The sequence below is a fragment of the Oppia nitens genome, unplaced genomic scaffold (assembly GCF_028296485.1).
Source record: "Oppia nitens isolate AA-2021 unplaced genomic scaffold, nextdenovo-longstitch-racon4-pilon3 scaffold2_pilon_pilon_pilon, whole genome shotgun sequence".
Classification (NCBI taxonomy): domain Eukaryota; kingdom Metazoa; phylum Arthropoda; class Arachnida; order Sarcoptiformes; family Oppiidae; genus Oppia; species Oppia nitens.
In genome coordinates this window covers 9,103,247-9,126,381 of record NW_026533210.1, presented here as the reverse complement: position 1 = coordinate 9,126,381, position 23,135 = coordinate 9,103,247, and the positions used below count along the sequence as shown (strand labels likewise).

The 23,135-nt window shown below is 29.1% G+C and overlaps 4 protein-coding genes across 4 annotated transcripts; 1 reads left to right on the top strand and 3 right to left on the bottom strand.

The window, feature by feature from the left end:
• Positions 1–500: 500 nt before the first annotated feature.
• LOC128956061 (ras guanine nucleotide exchange factor A-like) lies at positions 501–5,124 on the bottom strand. Its single transcript, XM_054301742.1, has 9 exons — positions 4,683–5,124; positions 3,959–4,609; positions 2,253–2,330; positions 1,937–2,067; positions 1,769–1,844; positions 1,457–1,635; positions 1,221–1,314; positions 842–1,095; positions 501–549 (listed from the first exon to the last, which is right to left on the bottom strand). The coding sequence occupies exons 1-9, from the start codon at positions 5,052–5,054 to the stop codon at positions 501–503; spliced, it is 1,884 nt and encodes a 627-aa protein (XP_054157717.1). The 5' UTR covers positions 5,055–5,124.
• Positions 5,125–8,546: 3,422 nt separating this feature from the next.
• LOC128956374 (parafibromin-like) lies at positions 8,547–11,320 on the bottom strand. The gene is made up of 10 exons (XM_054302108.1): positions 11,021–11,320; positions 10,823–10,938; positions 10,629–10,744; positions 10,281–10,532; positions 10,074–10,150; positions 9,864–9,990; positions 9,643–9,748; positions 9,036–9,555; positions 8,876–8,967; positions 8,547–8,774 (listed from the first exon to the last, which is right to left on the bottom strand). The coding sequence occupies exons 1-10, from the start codon at positions 11,158–11,160 to the stop codon at positions 8,593–8,595; spliced, it is 1,728 nt and encodes a 575-aa protein (XP_054158083.1). The 5' UTR covers positions 11,161–11,320; the 3' UTR covers positions 8,547–8,592.
• Positions 11,321–11,771: 451 nt separating this feature from the next.
• On the bottom strand, positions 11,772–14,470 carry LOC128954934 (protein MCM10 homolog). Its single transcript, XM_054300551.1, has 2 exons — positions 12,019–14,470; positions 11,772–11,923 (listed from the first exon to the last, which is right to left on the bottom strand). Exons 1-2 carry the CDS (start codon positions 14,194–14,196, stop codon positions 11,843–11,845), a joined length of 2,259 nt encoding a protein of 752 aa, XP_054156526.1. The 5' UTR covers positions 14,197–14,470; the 3' UTR covers positions 11,772–11,842.
• Positions 14,471–17,857: 3,387 nt separating this feature from the next.
• Positions 17,858–21,308, top strand: LOC128956060 (protein dachsous-like). Its single transcript, XM_054301741.1, has 4 exons — positions 17,858–18,343; positions 18,495–18,621; positions 18,744–18,961; positions 19,032–21,308. Exons 1-4 carry the CDS (start codon positions 17,858–17,860, stop codon positions 21,306–21,308), a joined length of 3,108 nt encoding a protein of 1,035 aa, XP_054157716.1.
• The last annotated feature ends 1,827 nt before the right edge of the window (positions 21,309–23,135 follow it).

Genomic DNA, 23,135 nt, shown 5'->3' with positions numbered 1-23,135 from the left:
TTAATTATCATATTTTGAGTATCAATTAAAAAAGGGTGTATATTATACACTGTATAATATTATATGTTTATACACCTTATATTTAGGTAAATGTTTTTTTACTAATAGTTAATATTCAAAGTTAATAAATGACCAAATAGTTAGTTAGTTAGTTATTTTAAATTATATTTTAACCAGTCGGCCATTGCTTACATCAATAATTATTTTAATTGAAAAAATTAATAATTATTTTTTCTAAAAAAAATAAAACATTTGAAACAAAAGTATTATATATATAAAATATATATGAATTGTTTTTTGATAAAAAAATGTTTATTAATAAATTATATTTTGTATAATTATAATAATAATAATAGCTATAACAAATATATATATGTATATATGTGTAATAAATAATTTATTTGTATAAATTATATTTATAAAAAAAACAAAAATATATATATAGATATAAAATTAACAATCAATTAAATTAATTTAATTATTTATTAATAATAATTATTTTATTTTATTTTTGTTGGTGAACTTTCCAGTGCCAGTGACATTTCATAACTACAAAAATCAATTGAGAAAAAGATAATAATTGTTTGTTACAAAAAAATAAATAAATAATTTCAATGAATTATCAGAGAATTTCAAGCAAAAAAAAGTATTACTGTATCGTATAGTAAGTTTAGATAATTTTTATTTATTAATTAAGATTTTCTAATATTTATTAATCTATATAATACTAATAATAGTATTTATACTGTATATTAAATGATAGATATCCTTGAATCAATAATTGCGTGAAGATTATTATTATTGGGGAAACAAATTGAAAAAAAACATAAACATTGCATACCATTGCTTATCGGTGATGACATCGATACCATTGGACTGGAACCAGATCCTGAAAATACGGGCCACTCGGGGAATGGTCGGCGTAAACGGTTTGTTCTTAATTGTCGGCATAAAACCTCTGCCTAATTGTTGTGTTTGTTGCTGTAGTGCCGTCAGCGATGCCATAACATTCTTCTGGAGCAACTGGATCTGCATTAAGATCTCGTATTGTTGCGAACACTTCTCAAAGTTTATTAATTTTACATCCGATTGTGACTATAATAGATGATAATAATAATAACAATTAATTAATTAAACAATTCATGGATAATAACGGATCATCCAATTGGGTCCACCAATTGATCATCAATTATATATTTAATATATATATATATATATACCTCAATATAATTAGGATAACGTGTGTTAATCATTGTGATATCAGTCAAAAATGTGCCCAAATATGGTATTGTTCCGCAAGACTCGTCTTCCAGACTAAATATTTTTTTTGATTGAAGATTAAGACATATTATAAGAAAAGTAAGTCAAATAGTCATTTACACCCCCCATCCTACCCATTGAGTGGTCAATTTGGTGGCAGACATATCATTACACCACCAGTACTACTACTACTGACCTCGCTTTAGACGTGCCCTCAATTATAAGCTGTGTGTGCCTTAACAGTGTCTGATTGTTGACATCGTCGACAATAGTGGACAACCATTTGAATGTGGATATCGATGCCCGGCTAAGTTTACTCCAGACGATTAGCTTCAAACGATAAATGGACTCATTTGTTAAGCCGGCTATTATTGCCTTTTATTAATTAATTAAAAAAAACAAACAAAATTTTAAATAGGTTTATAACAAACATTGCATAATTAAAAAATTTTTGCATAAAATTACTAATAATGCAACAAAAAAAACAAAATTTTAATTTCATTTTTACTTTTAATGAATTGAAATTTTTGATTTTCCTCAATTGATGGGCCACTTCAATCCAATGGGAGGCTACGATATGTGGGCTATTAAACAACAAATTTATTTATTATTTAGTTTATAAATTTAAATATAATAATTGTAAAACAATTATTTTTTAAAAAAAAATTATCGATACCTATGAGCTTTCAATATGGTTATGATTACATGTTTCGACAATTGGTTAAAATTTTTGATCATTGTTTCAATTTTTGATTTTTGACGCGAATTAGTGAGCAATGAATAGGGTTTTAGATATAAAAAGTTTTCCTAAAAAAAAATTAAAATTTTTATATTTTTTTAATTGACATTTTTGTTTTGTGTTTGTTTTTGTAAATAATTTTTTTAAGTGCATGATTTTTTTTATAAAAATTTAGTTATTGTTATTATTTTTCGATGATGTTATTTATTTAATTACAATTACAAATAATAATAATAATTAATTAATTGTTTACCAAATCAATTGCTGTGATTTGTTGGGCTATAAATCTTGGATCCAATTCCAGTACTGACGATGACTTGTTATGTGATTTCTGGTAATTTTAAAACAAAAAAAAATAATTATAATCAAAATATTTGAATAATTTAAACATTTATATATATTTTTAAAAAAAATAATTAAGTTTTGACAAACATATAACTAATTAGTTTTCTAATTAATTTTTGTTTAAATAATAATAATAATACCCAACAATTTATTTGGCAATTAATTTTGTAATCTTAAAAAAAAATTTTTGTATAGCTAACCAAAAATTCATTGCCAAATAATTATTTTTTTAAAAAAAGTGCAATTTTGCAAAAACAAATAATTGCTTAATTATTTTTTTGTTGTTGTTATTGTGTAAAATGTAATTTTAATTGTTTAAATATTTATCTATTATATATACTGTATTTTTTGGGAGTCAATGTTTTTTAACTACTATTTGATCAATTGCTTAAATTTTCTAAATTGTATGTCATTTGTTTGTTTTGTTATTTTTAGTTATAGTAGTATATATACAGTATATAGATATACAGTACAATGATATTTTTAAATTAATATTTATTATTTAAATAGTATCCCAAAAAATTTAGACAGCTTATGGTAATTATATAATTTAGTTAAACAATTTAGTTAAATAATTTTTTATTTTTGTACATTAATGTTAGTAGTATTTCTATCAATAATACATAATAGAGATTAATTTAATTTAAAGTCAAAAAATAAATAAATAAATTATAGTCATTATAATTAAATGTAATTCAATTGTTGACTGACACTGTCATCAATGAATATTTAATTAGCTAATTATTTTTAATTAGAGATTATTATTATTACTGTATTTTTTTATATTTATTTTATATAAATATACATTAGTGTAATAAAAATATCATTGAAAATGTTTTTATTTATCATCTTATAAATTGATTTACAACTAATTATATATCAAATTACCATGCTTAATTATTTTTTAAAAAATGACATTTAAAAATCTGATGATTTTTAAAAACATAATTAATTATTAAATTAATAGGATTTTCATTTTTTTACACACATTTATATTTAGTATCCAATATTGAAAATTAATGTTTGAAAAATTGAAATTATTTTTTTATCATGAACTACATAGTTATCAGCAAAAATTAAATATTTTAAATATTTAAATCAAATTTAATTACCGGTTGTAATGAATTTATTAGACTATATTAATAATAATTAGTTGAATGAAGGATACTATTTGTACATAAATAAAAAATTTAAATCAGAGCTCTATATAATAAAAAAAATTATTATTTGCTTAAACTATATAATTAATTTTTATAATAAAAAATAATTTAAATAATTACAGTAGTATATAGTTGACCAACATATTTATTACTGTATCAATTGATATCTATTTGTTGGTTAATATCAATATCAATATAGGTTGAAGTGACATAAAAAATTGTGTGTTTAACACATGTTTTTTTATATAAAAAAAAGTATTTTAATGTCAATTTATAAATTGATTTATTTTTTAGTTTATTTATTATTATCAATCAATTGATTAATTGTGTGGTCTCTTTAAATTTTTTTGAAATCATAAAAATTTTTGGTATCAGTGGGTCATATTATATGCTGTACTATAAAAACTAGTGCAATAAAACAAAAACTTAAATAACTTTATAGATAAATAAATACCTGATTTGATTGGAAAACATCCGGTGTTGGATCAGGTTTCATGTCTAATATATTCAGACATTTTTTATATATCCTTTCATCGATATTAGGTATCGATAATAGTTTGTCCACAAGAAGTATTGGCGACTTATTATTATTAGTATTATTATTAATAATAGTAGTATTAGACGATGAAACTGATGATGAATTAGCTGATGAACAACAACTGCCGCCACCATTGATGGAGCTATCAATTGAATCATATGTATTGTTGATTATCTGATTAGTATTATCACTGTCTTTGCCATCGTTTGTTGCGATGAATTCAGTTTTAAAATCTTCGCTATAGTTGTCTAACCAATAGTTTAGCAGAAAATTCAATTGTTTTTGACAACACAGTGACATATATTTTAAGATAACTGCTAACAGTTGTTGAGGAGGATGGTATTGTCGGTACGTGCAAAATAACACGTGCATAATGTGGGCCACATTATTGCGCTCCTCTTCGAGCACTTCCATTATCGGTGGCTTCGGCGGTGTCTGACTACTACTACCACCACTACTAATGTCGGTATTACTGTTGTTCGGTGTAACCAATAGTACATATTTGACGATATGATCCAAAGTGGCCGCTCTGATGGTCCGCGTTTGACGGGTTTCCCATTGAAGGCACTATTTTATGAAGAAATTAATAATAAAATTAATTTTTGTTTAAAAACTATGTATTCAATAGACATTGACAAACCTGTTGGTCATCAAACCAAGTGGTCGTACGTTTCGGTTGTTTCTTATTATTATTATTATTATTACCACTAGATGTGGATGAATCTGTTTGATCCGATCGGGTCACACAATCACTACTATTATTATCACTATTATTTAAATTGAGTCGATATATGTCATTATAGACACCAGAATAAGTGATTTTCTTTAAATAAATTGAATAAATAGAGTCTTCATTTGATTCTTCGCCCCAAAATTTTCTCAACTTTTTCTCGTTGTTCATCAGATTTCTTGATTCACCACTAGTTTTATCGCCAGTTTTATTATCGACACTTTTCGATGCCTTTTTGCGCGACGAACCCATTGTAGCCAACGATATGGTTGGAGTGGCCATCGGGACGGGTAGGGGTCGGGGCCTCTCTCTCTCTCTCTCTCTCTCTCTCTCTCTGGTGACGACTAAACACTAATATTATAATTTTTTGGACACTTTTTTCTTATATAAAAAATAAATAATATGTTTTCTGAATCAATCACTTAATTATTATTACAATTATTTATATATGAAGTGTGAATATATATTAATATATAAAATCAATGAATACATAGCAACGACTTATAAGTTGAGGAATGTTTGATAGAAAAAAATTAAATAATTTATAACAAAAATAATTTAATGATTTATTTGAATTTATTTCATTCATTCACCCAAAAAAAAAAAACAAAACAAAAACAAAAAAGTCTTCACCAAAATATATGGTGAATGGTATGTATGGCTCCTCTTCTACTACAAAGTACTTCTTAAGAGACCTGAGATTCTAGTTTTAACCATCAATTGGTTTCAGTTGTTGTTGTTTTGACAACAAATCATTGGCACTAATAGTATATATATTTAGTAAATATATTTTATTTAAGTTATTTGAGCACTTGTTTGTCGACAACCACTTGTTTCATAACTTTTTTTTTATTTATCTATATATATATAAATGTTTTTTGGGGTTAACTTTGCGTAACATTTAGTTTATAACAATTATTATTTAAGCCAAAGACGCACTCATTTTTCAAGCCATACATTCAATTCAAATCAACATTTTTTGCTCTCAATTATTGTCCAAAACTTTTTTTTTATTATTATTATTAAAATACTTTTAAACACTGATTTTTTATTTTAAAAAATAATTTATTTTATTTATTCAATTGTTTGCACACATTTGTCAAATAGTATTTAAAGAGATTAGATTTATATACACTATGTATATATATATATGTTTTATTTTGCTAACAAATGATATCATATATTTTTTTGACTGCACTGTATTGCATACATGAAGGTAACTATAGATATTACAGGTATTATTATTATTAAAAACAGGTATTCATATATTGTAGTCATAATAATAATGTATTTGCAATGTGTCTGTCAGTCATGAGTCATGACTCCCCACATATTGTATATATGATTTGGTATTACCTGTAATAATAATAATACCTGTATTTTGCTATGAGTTAAGACTATGGGATAAGCTTAGCATAGCGTAACTACATTAATACGATATCATATATACCTGTATATCAAATATCATATATATATAATATATATTTTACTTTATATACAGGTATATACATGTCTAATTATATGCAATAGGGTATAGACTTCACAACTTTTTTTGTTGGTTGGTTGAACCAACTTTTACTACCTGTGCTTATTATTAATATTATTATGCAAGTGCTTAAACAATTGATAATATATACATTAAACTTAACAACAATTTTAATTGAATATTTCATAACATGAATTTTAGTTTTTATTTAATTTATTATTTTTGTTGATGAATCGTTTTATTAAATTACAAAAATTATCATATTTTTATTTGATAGTAATTGTTTGTTAGTAATCATAATTTATTATTATTATTATTATTTTGATTTATTAATTTATACAGTTATTAATAGCAATACAGCAAATAATTCAGGGAAGTTTCTAACAGTACACTCAACTACAACACCAACAACAATAGGAAGTGTAACGTTGAGGACATGGGGTATATAAAAAATTTATATATAAATTGTCTTAAAATAATAATAATAAAAAACAGTTGCCTCGACTTCAATATATATATTTATACAATAATTTTATGAATGAGAAAAATATTTATTATTATTATTATTGTTAAATGTGTTACAAAAAAATTCTGTACATTAATTAATTTATTTATATATATATATATATATATTTATATATCTGAGAAAATTATTGATTTAACCTATTTTTATAGCAACAAAAAAACATTATATTTATAAATTTATATATATTATTATTGGAAACAAAAAGTTTTGTTGTTGTTGTTAACTTAAACATTACATAACATCAAAATCATTAATAAAAATATGAGATAAAGACAATTATATATTTAATATACTGTATATTTTTAAATATTTTTTTTAAAAATAAAAACAATTGCAATTTTTTTGAAAAAACATTGTTTTACTGTATTATATAACTACTATTAGTTGGATAAAATAAAATTTATTTTTTGAAATAATTAATCTTTTTTTTTACTTATACTTAATGGAAATTTGATACATTTTTAAAATTTGAGTGCTTTTTATATAATAATAAAAATTATCAAAAAAATATTCTATTATATTACATAATATTATATAACATTATATAACATTTTATAACATTATATAACATTTTATAACATTACATAATATTTTACAACATTATATAACATATTCTACTAAATATTATGTAATATATGTATAAAATTAAATTATCAACAAATAAATTAATTACTAAAAGTGGAAAATAACTTAATTTGAACTTAACTACTAAAATATTTTATGACTGACTATTTTTTGTCAATTTTATATTTTGTTATAAACTTGAGATCATTTAAAACTATAGAAAATATTGAATTATATATCAAATATCACAAAATTATCTATAGTTTTAAATGATCTCAAGTTTACTAAAAAAATATAAAATTGACAAAAAAAAATAGTCAGTCATAAAATATTTTAATAGTTTAGTTGAAATTTAATTTATTTTCAACTTTTAGTACTTAATTTTTTTTGATAATTTAATTTTATATACATATATTACAGAATATTATACTTATAGAATCTATGTTATAGATTATTATTATTATTTACATAGATATTTAAATTTATTTTGAAAAAAATCAATTCAATGACATAGCTATTGATGTCAATATAATCTCTAATTACAGGTAGTAGTAGTATAATAATAATAAAATGCTAATTAACGATTAATAATAATATTATTATTATTATTAACCATTGATAAAAAACAAAGTTAACTTGCGTTAGTGAAACAAAATTTTCTAAATATTGATATTATTAAAAACAATTTCAAATTACGTTAGTTGATTACGTTAATAATTAAAAATTATTTTCATAACATAAACTATATACAATATAAACATTTAGTAAATATATATATATATAGTTTAGAAATATAATAATTATTTAATATTATAATTGCATTAAGAGAATAGTTTTAATGAATGTATTCAAATTAATTTGATATCATTGTTATCATAATATTGTATTAATTTATAAATTTTTAAAGCTATTGTATTCATTTATATAAAATTGTTAATATCATATAACAGTTTATTTTTAGCAATTTTATTATTAATGATAATTATGATACTTTATATTTGTTTTGTGTTTATTGTTGTTGTGAATTGGATATAATGAGATAAATTATTCGTATATTTAATACAGAGATTTTGTTTGATTATTACAAATGATAATTTTTTTTTACACAGAATTACATATTATTATTATTATTTAATTATATGATAGACACACATATAAATACAGTATATACCAAATTTTATTACAGTATATATATTTATACGTACATTATATATATATGAATATATACAGTAGTAAATGACTCGTTAATATCGCAAAATATTATGTTTATGTTTAATTATATGTCCGTCGAGTAGCGACCAGAACTTCAATAGGTTTGCCCGATCCAAATGGCGCTTATTGCGGGACAGTTCGATAATTTCGACCGACCATTTGGCCACATTTGTGTCTAATTTCATTTCGTCAAACTTCAAGTGAAAGGCTTTAACTTTTGAGAAATGAAAAAAAACAAACAAAAAAATTAATACAAATAATCAAATTTAGTCATCCATTTGATGTTACGAATAAAAGTAAAGGACAGACACATACTTCGGGCAAATATCTCGACCGGGTTTCCATCCCATGGCCAGCCCTTGAACTGCCAGGCCGGTCCCTGGACAAATACGGCAACCACTCGATCCCTAAATAGTTTTAAATTTTAGTTTTTTATTATTATTATTAAACTTTTATTAAAAAAAACAATACAAACCAGTCATCGGAGGACAGTTTGAGCGGATTATCTATTATACGATAGGGAACACTCGTGCCATCCGTTTTGCGCCTCTGTATTAGTATCTCGTTTTCACGTCTCTGTTCGCCAGTCTTATGGTCGACAAACTTGAGCTCCTGGAGTATGGACTTTGCATTGTACATCGATATCAGTGATGTAGTAGTGGCCGGTATTATGATAATCGGTGTCCTAGAGGTTCGCTTCTGTAGTTTCGGTTGCGACGAACTATTACTGTGCGAATGGTGTTGCGATTGATGTATATTTGGTTTGATATCAGGTGTTGCTGTTTTCGGCTGAGCCGATCCTTCGGTTACACTTTTCAGTGTCAATCCGTGATAGGTTCCAGTGGTGTCAATTCGGAAGCCGACGGTATCATTCTTGGCAAACCTTTCCTGATCGTAACGATTGTACTGTTGTTGAGACGAAGCCGACTGTTGCTGTTGTTGTTGCTGTTGGGCCGAAGTGGCTGATGGTGTGATCTTCGGTATGCTTGAGTTTGCTATATTGGATATTCAGAGATAACACAAAACAATTGTTTTTTTAGTTAATTTAGACATTTTGCGACCAATTCATCCGACAATAATACCATTATGTCCGGCGCTTATCTGTGTATTGGGTTTTTTGTGGGAACTGTGTCCGTCCTCACGTAGTTTAATCGATTGTAAAGTCGGAAATATAGATTTTTGAAAATTCTGGCCACAAAAAAAACAATAATAATACCGTATTAAACAATTTTTTTGTGGATAATTAAAACAAAAATATTGGTTTAAAAACTAGTAGTCAGTCAAGCAGTCTGTTTGTGCACACCTTTACAGTTGATTGCAATATATTAGTCCTATTTCTCCAAATTCTTTCTTTAGTCTGTATTTCTCGGGTAAAGTTGGAGTCGTATTGAAGCAAAACCGAGTGTACATTTGGTGCACTCATTGTACCGCTAAATAAATTTTGTAAAAATTCAATTAAATTGATTACTGATAAAATGAAATTTTTTTAAAAATCATCAAAAAAGACAAATACCTCAATGAGTTTTGATTGACTTCGAGGTCGGTGTCGGCGTCAATGATTGTACTTCTCTTTTTGGCCAATCGTTTAGCCTTTAAAATTACAAATCATAACATCAGTTAACGATAAAAACAAAAAAATTTAAATCTAAAGGTAGGGTATGTTGTGGTAGAGATAAACCCCAAATCAATCAATCAATGAATTATTTGATTGCAGTCATACCTTGAGTGCAGCGATTTGATCGTTACTCATGGCATCTCTCAGTGACTTTTCGCCCGGAGCTCCCGGCAATATAGACGATGGCAACGGTTTCTTGAATTTCGGTGCATCCAATCGGGCGGCAAACTGTTTGCGTACTTTTTCCATTTCGTCCATTCGGGCCAACTTATTGGGCGTAGCTTCGGAATCGTTACCCGACAATCCATGGCCGGATAGTGTTGCCGATGCAGACGCTGCCGAAATTAATTCCGATTTCTGCAGTACAACAACAACAACCAAAAAACATACCGTTTAAAGACATGAATAAAAACAGATGTCTTTTTTCAAAAAAAAAATCGTAAACTAACTGACCAATTGTGAGGCCGAAATTGGCAGTTCAATGGGTGCGCTCTTGTCTATCGAGGCAGTGGTAGCTGTTTCGCCGCACAAATACGATAACAAGTCTTTACGATCCGGCCGTTGGACGACTGTAACAAACAAACAAACAAAAAGCCAATTGAATCAACCAATCAAATCAATCATCACAAGTGTCAGTGACCACAAACCGGGTATCTTTTCAGAGGCCGCTTGTTTGACATAAGTTGGATGTTGTAGTTGAATATTCTTCAAGAAGTAGAGAAGACATTCCAGTGTATAGTATTCTTTGGGTCCTTCGCGGGAACTGATCATCAAATCATCCAATGGTTAGAACAAGTGATTACAAACCACATACACAACACCACTGTCGATAGCGGTGGACATACCTTTCCGATGTGTACTTCAAGTAATTAGTTTTGACAGTCTTTGGCCAACAATATTCACCGAAACAGATCAGATTGTTCTTCTCGATTATCTCCTTCTTGTTTACGTTGTACTGACGCAACAGCGACAGTGGATCAGCCATTGTGTCTCAGATGGTGGTCAATACAACAACAATGACAACAACGATAACTTCTTGTAATCGGCGGGAAATCGGTGGTCAAAACCAGTGGCGCCGAAACACAATGTGTTGAGAGAGAGACAACCGATTCAATTGAAAACAAATGCTTTTTTTGATATTAATATTAAAAACATTAAAATAATAGACTGTTTTGTAAATGCATTGCAAACGCCATCCAATGCTAACAATTTTTAGCCACACTTTTGGCGCTATTTTTCAAATAAACTAAAATTTTTAGGTTTTTTTTAAATAAAAATAAAGTCATTTCATTACTTTATTATTATTATTATAATTATTGTAAATTATAATTAAATTTATTGTATATTTAATGAATTATATATATATAATTGTCGTTAAGAGTTAACAATTCATTATTTTTATTATAATTTTTTAATAATGATATAAATTATGTAAATAATTAATAAAATAAATAAAACTAATATTTATTGGGTAATAATCATTTGAGATAATCTCGTATAATATATGGTTATCGGTGTATAATTTATTGTGATTTTATTTAATAAAATAATTAAAATTTAAAAAAAATATATATATATATATATATAAATAAAATGCAATCAATTAATTAAAAAAAAACTTTTTATAAAAAAGACATAATTAAGTTGTCGTAAAATATATCACAAATCTATTTCATTGAATTCAAAAACTTTTGTTCTTCGCCACGAATCTTAAGTTTTATGTCTGACAGAGACGTCTCCTCTTTGATCTGTAAAATAAATAAAAATAAAAAAAATGAAAATAAATTATTAAATGAAAATAACATTAAATTTTTAAATAATAACAACTAAAATAGTCAAATACATCAACAATAGATGTCTTGGCGTAAGATATTTGTCCACATTTAGCGCAGGGCTTGACTGGCATTAGACTATTGAAGGTATAGCTCCGGTGTTTACATTTCTGGCATCTGAAGAACCGTTTGGTTGCCGTATGTCTGCTTAGTTTATGACGATTTTTCTTACATAAATCCGATGCCGAATGAGCCGTATATTTGCATTGTTGACAACTGACGACTTGACACTGCATTTCGAAAATATCGGACAATTTGTTTTCAATTTTTTCTTTTTTCTCCATATTATTGAAATATTTTTCCTGAGCTTCGGCTTCAGCGAAATCGCCGGCTTTTTCGTTAATCGATTTGCGACTCAAAGCTCTATCGATTAATTCGGATCTAAGTTTCTTTGCTTTCGCTTCCCGTTCATCGGCGGTTGTGTTGGCGTCGCCGTCGGTCTTATCGGTAACACTCAAATCGCAATCAATTTTCGACTTAATCCGATCGAGTGATCGCTTATTGCTTATCGGTTTAACTTTATTTGGATCAACTTTTTCAAGTGGTTTTTGTTTCAGTTTCTGAATTGCTCTCAATCTTGCATCCGATTTACGACTCAAATCAATCATTTCGCCATTTTTGTAGCCTTTGGCCATAACAGGTACCGAAAACTGTTTTAAACCCAAACTATTTGTCTCTTTTTTAGTAATCGAATTGAACACATCTTTGGCCGAAAAGGGAGTATTGCCAGACGTTTTGCTATCTGACGAGGTTTTAGTGGATTCGCTCAGCGAAAGTGCAAAATTCTTGGCCGCCTTTGATAAGGGATTTTTGATAACTTTTGATAGGGTTTTGTTTTCATTGGCTTTTTTGGCCATCAATTCTGTCGACTTCATGACTTTGGTCTCAATAATCGGCGCGTCTTTGCGTTCGCCATCCATGAAAGCGTTGGCAAAGAATGTATTATTCTTCTGAGAATTGTTTGCCAAATATTTATTGGGTTCACAATTGGAAAAATTCATCTGAATATCCGATCGACGAGAACTGAACATTTTGTAAGCATTTTTTATATGATAGTCGCAAAAGTCTTCGGTGGCCAAATTGATTAGTGCACCGCAAACTTCTCGATTTTTCTTAACGGCTCTACAAAACCCGAGATCTTTAGCTGTTCCCAATACCAACAGTTTGGAACTGTGATCGATAGTCAACGAACAGATCTCATTCTTGTTGCCGTATTTACCACTATTTTTGTTGTTATCGTCCATTTTGTTGTCCATTAGACGTGAATTCAATAGACCGACAACAGTGCCAACAGTTAGCTTCCAGTGTTCGCTGTGAACGGCGCCGAACAAGAAGAACGAAACAACATTTTTTGTCTTCAGATCACTTAACTTCCAAATTGAATAATGATTTCCATTTTTACTTGTTTTTGGCGCCATTTTGTTGACAATCACACCGATTGTCACCCAATCACCTTCGATATCGTTGGTCTGTTTATTGATGTGCGACTTAATTAAAGACATTTTGATCATCTGTCGGCCGTTCATCAGTTCCGACATTCGTTGACTCGAAACCAATGGATTTTTCAGACGAATACCGGAGAAAACGTCGCGAAGAATTGTTTCATCAGTTTTATCATTCAGTTTGTTGTTGTTTTCATTAGTCGTCTTCTTGTTTTCTGTCCAAACATTTTTCTGTCGATTTTTGTTACCTTTGTTTTCAAACAATGAAACGCTGGACAACAACGACGATGACGTCGACGACTGTTCGTTACCACTCTTTAGATTACTTTCAATCAACTGTCCCTCTCGTGTCAAATGACTGTTGTTGTCTTCAGCTAATTCGTCATCACTTATATCGCCGCCAAACACTTCCAAAACACATTTGGCTAAGAGATCATTGTTGTTGTTCTTGTTTGCAGATCCACTGGCTATGGCTTTGTCGGCGACACCGAAAATATCTGTATTGTCATCAATGAGTCTCAACACTTTTTGGCTACTCTTGTTTTGACTGTCGATGTTTGGCTGACGACAATCACCAGCGTCGCCGCCGCCGCCATCAGCTGTCTCGTTGATGGACTGACTTCCTGATTGCTCAACACTATCGCTGCCATCATCATCACCATTGATCAGATCCAAAATTTGATCGGCAAACATATCTTCATTATCATCATCGCCGACAAAATCAGTGGTAACTAACGTATTGTCCATAACTTTTTTTTGTGGATAGTTTCGCGCGCCGGATATCAACCAATTATTTGTCGGACAAAATCCAAAAACAAGAAAAGATCTTAATATCACTAGTTGTCGGGTCGGATGTAATGTCAAAATTGGTGGTCAAAAAATTTGTCGGTCATCGGCGGTCGGTCTTCACGTATGTGTTGTCTGTCTGTCTGTCTCTCTCTCTCAGAGTTGTTGTTGTGTTTTAAGCGCCAAAAAAAACTTTGTGTCAAATGTTTGTGTTTACAGTCATATAACAAGTCATACAATAAATAATGTTTTTTTTGGGGTTTATTATTGGTATTTAATAGACAAATGTGTTGATTGGCTATCAATGAATGGCAGCAATAATATCTGTTTAGTAGTAGTTATACCTGTAGTGCAGTAAACGCATACATCAAACACAATACAATACAACACTATATAACAGGTATATATTGAATGCCATTAATAATATACAGTACAGTATATATACAGTATTATATGTATTTAGGGGAGAGATTTTAAAAACTATTGAATTACCTGTACGTATAATATATACCTGTATATATATATTGAGTGCAAAAATGCAATGATTGAATGCCAAGAGAGAGAGAGAGAGAGAGAGAGAGAGAGAGAGAGAGAGAGAGAAAAGTAATATAATATTATTATTGTCACTAATTATATGTTTTTATCTTTATATATATATTGTATGTATGCATAGGTCTATTGGGTGATCCCATTGCTAAGTCTTTGCAACAAAAAAATCTCTTGGGATGTGTCGGTGAAAATGAAAATGCATTTCTTGAGAAATCCCAATGAAATCATAAAATAAAAATATTTAAAAGAAGAGAAGAAGAAAAAGTTTTCAGAAATATTTAAATATAAAAAAGATATAAATAATAATATAATAATAACTTTTTGAAATAATATCATTATATATATATATATATATATATAGTATATATATATATAAAAAGAGAGAGAGAAGATTTTTTTATTTCAATTTTATTATTTCTATGAAATAAATGATAATATGATATATCAATTAAGCAATTATTATTATTTTTGACAAACAATTTTCTGTTTAAATAGTTATATTTAAAGGTATTTAAGTAGTAATAAATTATCATAAAATATATATACATTTTTATGTCCCATTTGATAAAACTAAAAGTTTGTTATTTTCTAAAAAAAAAAGAAAATAAAAGTAATATAAAGAGATTTTAGTGTTTGTTTTAACTATACACTAGAGATACTGTATACAGATATATATCCAATAATAATACTAATAAGTAATTATAAATAAATTAGTTTTCGGACGCTCTTTGAAATACACTTTGAAAGTCAAACACACAAAAATCATTGGTTTATGTATAGTATTTTTGGTGATATTTATTTTTGTTGGGAAACTTAATGTTTAAAAACTTTTTCTCTCGTTTTTCTGATAAAAGTTTTGTCTCTCTCTTTCTCTCTCTCTCTCTCTCTCTCTCTCTCTCTCTCTCTYTCTCTCTCACTGTTGAAAATTGACTGTTATTATTATGAATGCTTAATAAGGGCTGTAAAGTGCGGTCTAATGGTAGGAACGGCTCCACTCTATTATCACAAATACATTAAAAACTTTATTTTAAAAGGAGGCGACAGACTTGAGGCTATATTTTTGCCCAAAAACGATGGCTATGTTATGTGTATGTATGTATGTGTACTCCTTTTCCAGTGCCACTGCTCTAACCGTCCCCTTATACATAGGTATAGGTATGTATATATATAGGTGATAGCAAAAGAGCCATACGTTTGTTATCGACAGACTTGCCCTTCAAATGGTTATTTCATTTTACTTTGGCTCTCCTTCTCTCTCTCTCTTCACTCTCAACAGTGGCGTTGACAATACCATTGATGCCGAAGAAGACATTTACAGTATATATATATATATAGTATCCTAAACAACAAAATCCTGATTTTTTTGCCGTCGAATTTCACATCATTTACAAACTAAAAGAAGAATTCAATAGAGAAAAGAGTTTTGTATAGCAAAGAGAGAGAGAGAGAAAAATAAAAATAAAAAATGATTTGCAAATAATTGTTGGCAACAATACACTAACCATCTCTTATATATATATATATATATATATATATATATATATATTATCCATTCATTCATTCATTTCTAGTCTTTATATTATATATATATCATAATAAATATAATAATACAAAAAATTGACAAAGACTTTGAAGATGAAAAAAGAAGAAAAAAAAAACTTTAATAATGATTATTGTATTCAATTTTTTTTAATACACAATCGAGAGTCTCTCTAATCGATGGCTCCGCCACTCACTCAGCGTCTATATGTATGTGTGTTGGCAGTGAAATCTCAGTACAGAAAAGCATTACATTAGACACTGTATCTGACAGTGCCTTAGAGAGACTATCTGGAAAAAAGCGTACCTGAAGTACCTGTTCAGGTAATCATAGGGTTCAATGCCTCCAATGCATGAGTCTATCTATCTCTCTCTCTCCTCTCTATCTGTTCCCCTCTCTTTCGAGCACTGGCTGGTGGACTGGTGGCTTGTATACTGTATATATCGTGTGTAATAGCCCAGTGCTTAAATTCCTAGGCATGTATTAGGTGGTCGATCCGGTCCAACTGCTTGGATATCACGGCCCGCATTGAGAGAGAGAGAGAGAGAGAGAGAGAGAGAGACCTATGACTGATAACACAAAATTGCAAATGGCTTGCAATGGCTTTTCTCTCATCGCTTAAGAGGAGAGAGAGAGAGAGAGAGAGAAATAACTTTTTTTTTCTTGAAACTCGAGTGACAATCAATGCCTTTCCGGACACAACTTTTTTTTAACAAATATATACATATATACTGAATATATAGTATATATATATACAAAAAATATATAGTGATGTGTGTGTGAACTGTGAATTTTATACCTGAAAAATATTTTTGTATTTCTATCGTAAACCCAAATATTTTTGTTGGTGTTATCAATGATTTTGTTTGGTGTGTATGTGTGTAGGCATTCATAGCCCAACCAAACATACAAAAATATTTCTCATCATTACTTGAAATGTTGTTTCAATATAGTTTTAAACGTATCCAAATAATATAATAATAATAATTGAATATATATTTTATTGAAAAATCACAAATAATTAATTCATTTTTTAATCTCATTGTGTCTGTGTATGTCATTATGATATTATTATTATACTGTCGATTAAGTCGATTGATTGATTGGTTTTGATTTATTATATGATTAATTTAAATGCCATATGAATTAGTAGTTATTTTTTTCAACAATTATTGTGTAATTTGTTAAGTCAACCCAAAAAAAATCAAATCAACATTTTTTTGACATAAATTCTTGTGATTATATATTAATATATTTATGATATATATTTATAGAGTATGTATAAAGCAATTAAATAAATTGACAAAAAATAATAAATTGACAAAAAAATAAATATGTATTGTTTGTCGGATAACAGCAACAAGTGTTAAGAATCAAATTAAATCAAAATTATTATTATAATAGTTATAATAATAATAAGTGATGACAAATAATAATAAGTTGTGATAATTAATACAATTTCAATTAATCAAAAAAATATTTATATATATATATTTAAAAATGTTAAGACAATATCGACAATGTATATCCAAAATGTCAAACACAATATGTTTGCTAGTGTTGGCCAAACTGTTGGCGGCGATTGTTGGCGTCAAATATGTTGACTGTTGGTCTATACAGGACGGCGGCGGTATTGCCGCTGCCCTACAATCGGATCAGATTGAACTAAATTTTTCGGTACTCGAGGGCGTACCCAATGGTACGCTAATAGGTGTTATCCGATCGCCCAATTCATCGGTTAATATACAGCCACCCTATCTGATAGTACCCGTACCGGGCGGTTCGCACAAATCAAACACATCCACGTCGTCCAATCACATGTTATCGTCGGCGTCCGGCAATACCGGTCGTCGTGGGGGTACCGCAGGCGGCGGCAGCAGCGGTAGTGTCGATACAGATCTATCTATCGATCAGACAACTGGCGAGATAAGGACAGCCGTGCCATTAGATCGGGAAGAGCGCAGCTATTATTCATTTATTGCATTACCAATAAGTGGTGCCGTTATTAAAGTCACGATTGTGAGTCCAATTATTATATAATAAACTATAATATTACTCTTTTTATATATATATTTAGTATTTAATGACTTTTTTAATATAATTTTCTTGAATAACAACAAAATAATAATAAAATACTTAATCTTTTATTACAATTATTGTCTGTTTGCAGACTATTGAAGATATTAATGATAATTCACCAAAATTTCCAACAAAAGTTATCGATCTGGAGTTTCCTGAAAATAGTAAACCCAATAACGTTAAGCGCACACTACCACCAGCCAGGGATCTGGACTTAGGTCGGTATCAATTATATTGTATAATATACCCACTAATTATTATCCATATTACTAGTAATAGTAGTGATACCACAACTAGTAATTTAAAATAATTATTTTGCTAACTCTTTGAATTATTTCAGGCAAATTTGGTACACAAAAGTACCGAATAGTTTCGGGTAATATTGGCAATGCTTTTCGTTTGCTAAGTCATCGGGAAAAAGATGATGTACTATATCTGGATCTTCAAGTTAATGGACCACTTGATAGGGAAACCATTTCAAACTATACGCTGGTTATCGAAGCCCTTGATGGCGGACAGCCACAGCTCAGGGATGAGATGACCGTTAGGATTGCAATTGTATGACTCAAATCATTAAAATATTTTTAAAGTGCTATAAATAATTAATTTTGATTTTATAATTGATTAGTTGGATCACAACGACTGCGAACCAGTATTCAGCGAAAGTCATTATTACGGAACAGTTGCTGAAAACGTTACAATTGGCAGTCCATTGTTGAGAGTAGTGGCCACCGATAGTGACCAAGGAGACAATGGACTGGTCACCTATTCGTTACATAGTAAACCACTATCGGGTTTATCACCTTATTTCGAGATCGACAAACACAACGGCTGGATATTTGTGGTCAAAGCCTTGGACTTTGAGACCAAAGAGATACACGAATTGGTTGTCATTGCCAGAGATTCTGGCGCTCAGCCACTCGAGACATCGGCATTGGTGTCCATACGGATTACGGATGTCAACGACAATCAGCCGACATTTAGTCTGCTATTTTTGACCGAAAATGCCAGACCAGAGATACCGGAAAATGCCAAAATCGGCGATCTGGTGGCCAGAGTTTCGGTCAACGATGCCGACTCCAGTGACTTTTCAGTCAATTCGCAAACTAACGACCAAATGAATAGGTTGTCAGTTTCGCTGACGGGAAATGATCACAGTTTTGGTTTGACCACTCAGGACAATGTTATTTATATGATTGTAGTTACCGGTCCACTGGATCGCCAACTGAAAGCCAAATACAATCTGACAGTCATTGTTACCGATCAGGGAAGTCCACCGTTGAATAAGACATCGAGTTTTGAATTGGAAATAATGGAAATCAGCGACACACCAAGTCATCCGCATATTGATCCGCATAATTCACGGGAGACAATACACCATACGATACAATCGGGCGGCGGCAACGACAATGACCACAACAACTATCCGAGTACACTGACCACTGATCATCGTATGGCATCAAATCCAACATCATATTCAAGATCACCACATTTGACGCATACATATAACACAACGCTTATGTCATCGGAAACTACACCACCATTGGATCTACCGGTTCTCGGAGCGTCCAATTCGACACAATTGATTGGGCTATCATCAAACAACACGACAGTACAATCGGGTACATCATATTTGGGTGTATCAACCAGTTCGCCATCACTGCCCGGTTGGATACTGTTTCTGATAGTACTGCTAATGTTGACCACTATTGTACTGATGGCTAGCATTGTGGTTATCTGTCTGAATCAACATCAACAACAACAGCAAATCATGTCGGATCACATCCGTAATATAGGACCGCATAATGTTGGCTCATTTCTCCAGAAGATCGGACCAATTGGTTCGCCCAATCACAGCGATCTGACCTATCATTCACATCATACGTCAAGCTATGGTACGACACCTCAGGCACCGCCACCCTGTTATAATGATCTAACATTGCAATCGTCGGCAGTGTTGGCGGCCACTGCCGAAGGACATTCTGCCTCAAGCGGACGCGGTTCGGCTGAAGACGACGTCGAGGCGGACATCGAAGATGTAGACGAAGAAATTCGAATGATTAACGAAAGCGGAAACTATTATACCGATGAAGAAGACCGAGATGTGACCACAACGGCTGAATACTTGGCCCGACTCGGAGTTATCAATCATCACGAAGAAGAACGCGAAGAGTCGTCCATAGCTGTTGAAGACGAAGAAGAAGGAGTTATTTTGGATCAAATGAATAATATAATCGATAGTTCGTTAAGTATTAATAATATCAATACTAAAGGCCAGTCCTCCTCCAGCAGACATCACATGTCCAGTGGTAGCCAGTCTTGCGGTTCGATGAGTTCGATATTGCATTCGGAAGAAGAACTCAGTGGTTCCTATAATTGGGATTATCTGCAAAATTGGGGACCAAAATATCTGCCACTGTCGTCAGTATTTGCAGAAATTGCTAGACTTAAAGCAAATTCAAATAATGCTGACCAACATCAGCAGCAACACCAACAACAACTACAGTTTCAGCTACAACTACAACAACATCTTCAACAACAACAACACCAACAACAAGATATGATGCAAACCATTGAACCTCAGATGATAAGAGTTGTGGAGAATGCGTCCATCAGGAGTAGCTCATCGACTACATCGTCATCTCATAATAGACACCAATTACAGCAACAACAACAACAACAGCAGCAGCAGACAGCTGTAGTGAATAGCAATCATCATCAGATGATACCGTCATCACTGGTACATCAATTACATATCAACGGAAGCAGCGGTGGCGGCGGCTTTCAGCCGATGCAGTCATCATCAGTGAATTGTTCGCCAAATATTGACAATAATAGTAGTAGTGGTGACACAAATCCCGATACAAACAATGCAATGTCTATGGATCAAGAAATTACCATTTGATCCATAATAAAGTTATCATTTTTTTGGCCATTCATTCAAAGAGTTCCTTCAGAGAAACACAACAAACAAACAAATCTAATGATTAGATTCGAGTTATGTTTAAAAAAAAAAAAATCGAGAAATTAATAATTTATATAATTATTTGTGTGTGTAATGTGTGTATGTATATAGTGTTCATTAATTTAATTAATTTTTTTTAAAAAAAAGATATTTTTTTGATGATAAAAACAAAGTTTAAATGTTATATAAAATAAATAAATAAAAATATTAAATTTAATTAATAAAATAAAATAAAATTTATAAATAAATTAATAAATTATTTAAGTATAAATACCAATTAAATATTTTTTTAAATGTATAAATTAATAATTTATCAAGGTTAATTTGAAAGTCAAAAATAAGTTATTCAAAATTTTTTTTTATAGATAAATTGATAAGTTAATAAGTAAATGATATATACAGTATACGAAAAAAAATTTATATTGATTAGTTTGATAATTTAGTGTCTAATTTAATAGTTTACTGTATTAAAAAAAAATTATACTGTATTATACAGTACAGTAAAATGTTATATCAATATAAAGTTCAAATATGTTAATCGATTTTTAATAATCAATAATTTCCAAAAAACTATTCCAATAATTCCAATAATTATCAATTAAAAACAACAAAATATTATAAAATTATACTAAAATTAAATATTAAAATAAGTTTAAATTATTACTTTACATGACTGAATATTTATACCGTATATTGAATAATACGTACAATAAATAAAATTTTAAACATGAATATGTTATATTATAAACAGTAGTATCAAATAAATTTATATTACTTATGAAATAAATAAATAAAATAATTTAATCATTTCTAGATCTTAGTTAAATTTTAGTTAATACTGTAGTAGTACTCTATGTAATACATACTAAATTACATGTATATTGAATTTTATCTACTAATTAAATAAAATAGTTTTTATAAGTTAGAATATATCATGTATATTATACAGTATTTCAAAAAATTATATATATATATATACAGTATATGTAAAGTATAAATACATTATATTAGAAAATACTTTATATTTGAGATATATTTCACTTAAATGGGTAATAATTTAATTATCAAATAGACTTAAATTTAACATTTTTGCCATTTATAAGAAATTATTCACTTTCTATAAGTTTATTACTTTTTTTCAAATAACTGCCGACTATTTTATGGGTCAATCTATTGACGTACCGGTAAATCCCTATATAAGGTATAGCACCTGACAATACCTTTTATGCTCCGATATGCCAGTGTTTCACACGACTGCAATATATTAACTACAAATGAATAAAATTATATATATATAAACTCTATATAATAGTTATATTTAATTAACAAATACACTAATTTTAAATGAAATATAAATTCAGTACAATTAGTACTTTAAAAAAAACTATAGTCAACAACAAAAATATCATTTATGTGTAATTTACAGTACATATGGTTAGTTATTATTTACATACCCGTCCTTTCTATAATATTTCAATTTGAAATTTATAAAAAAAATTGCTGACCAATTGACCGGGAAAACAAAATATCCCGGGTTTTTTTCGGGGGCTCAAAATAAGTAGTAGAAATTTACAATAAACATACAAAACAAGTTTTAAACAACAATTTAAAAATAATTTATATATAATTTTTTTTGTTTAGTTTAAAATTTAAAAGTTATATACAATTTATAAAATTATTTTTTAGATATAATTTGTGTGTGTTTTTGTTTTGTGTGTATTTTTTGTAGTTGTTTTGTAATAAATTGAAATAACAAAAATTTTGTGT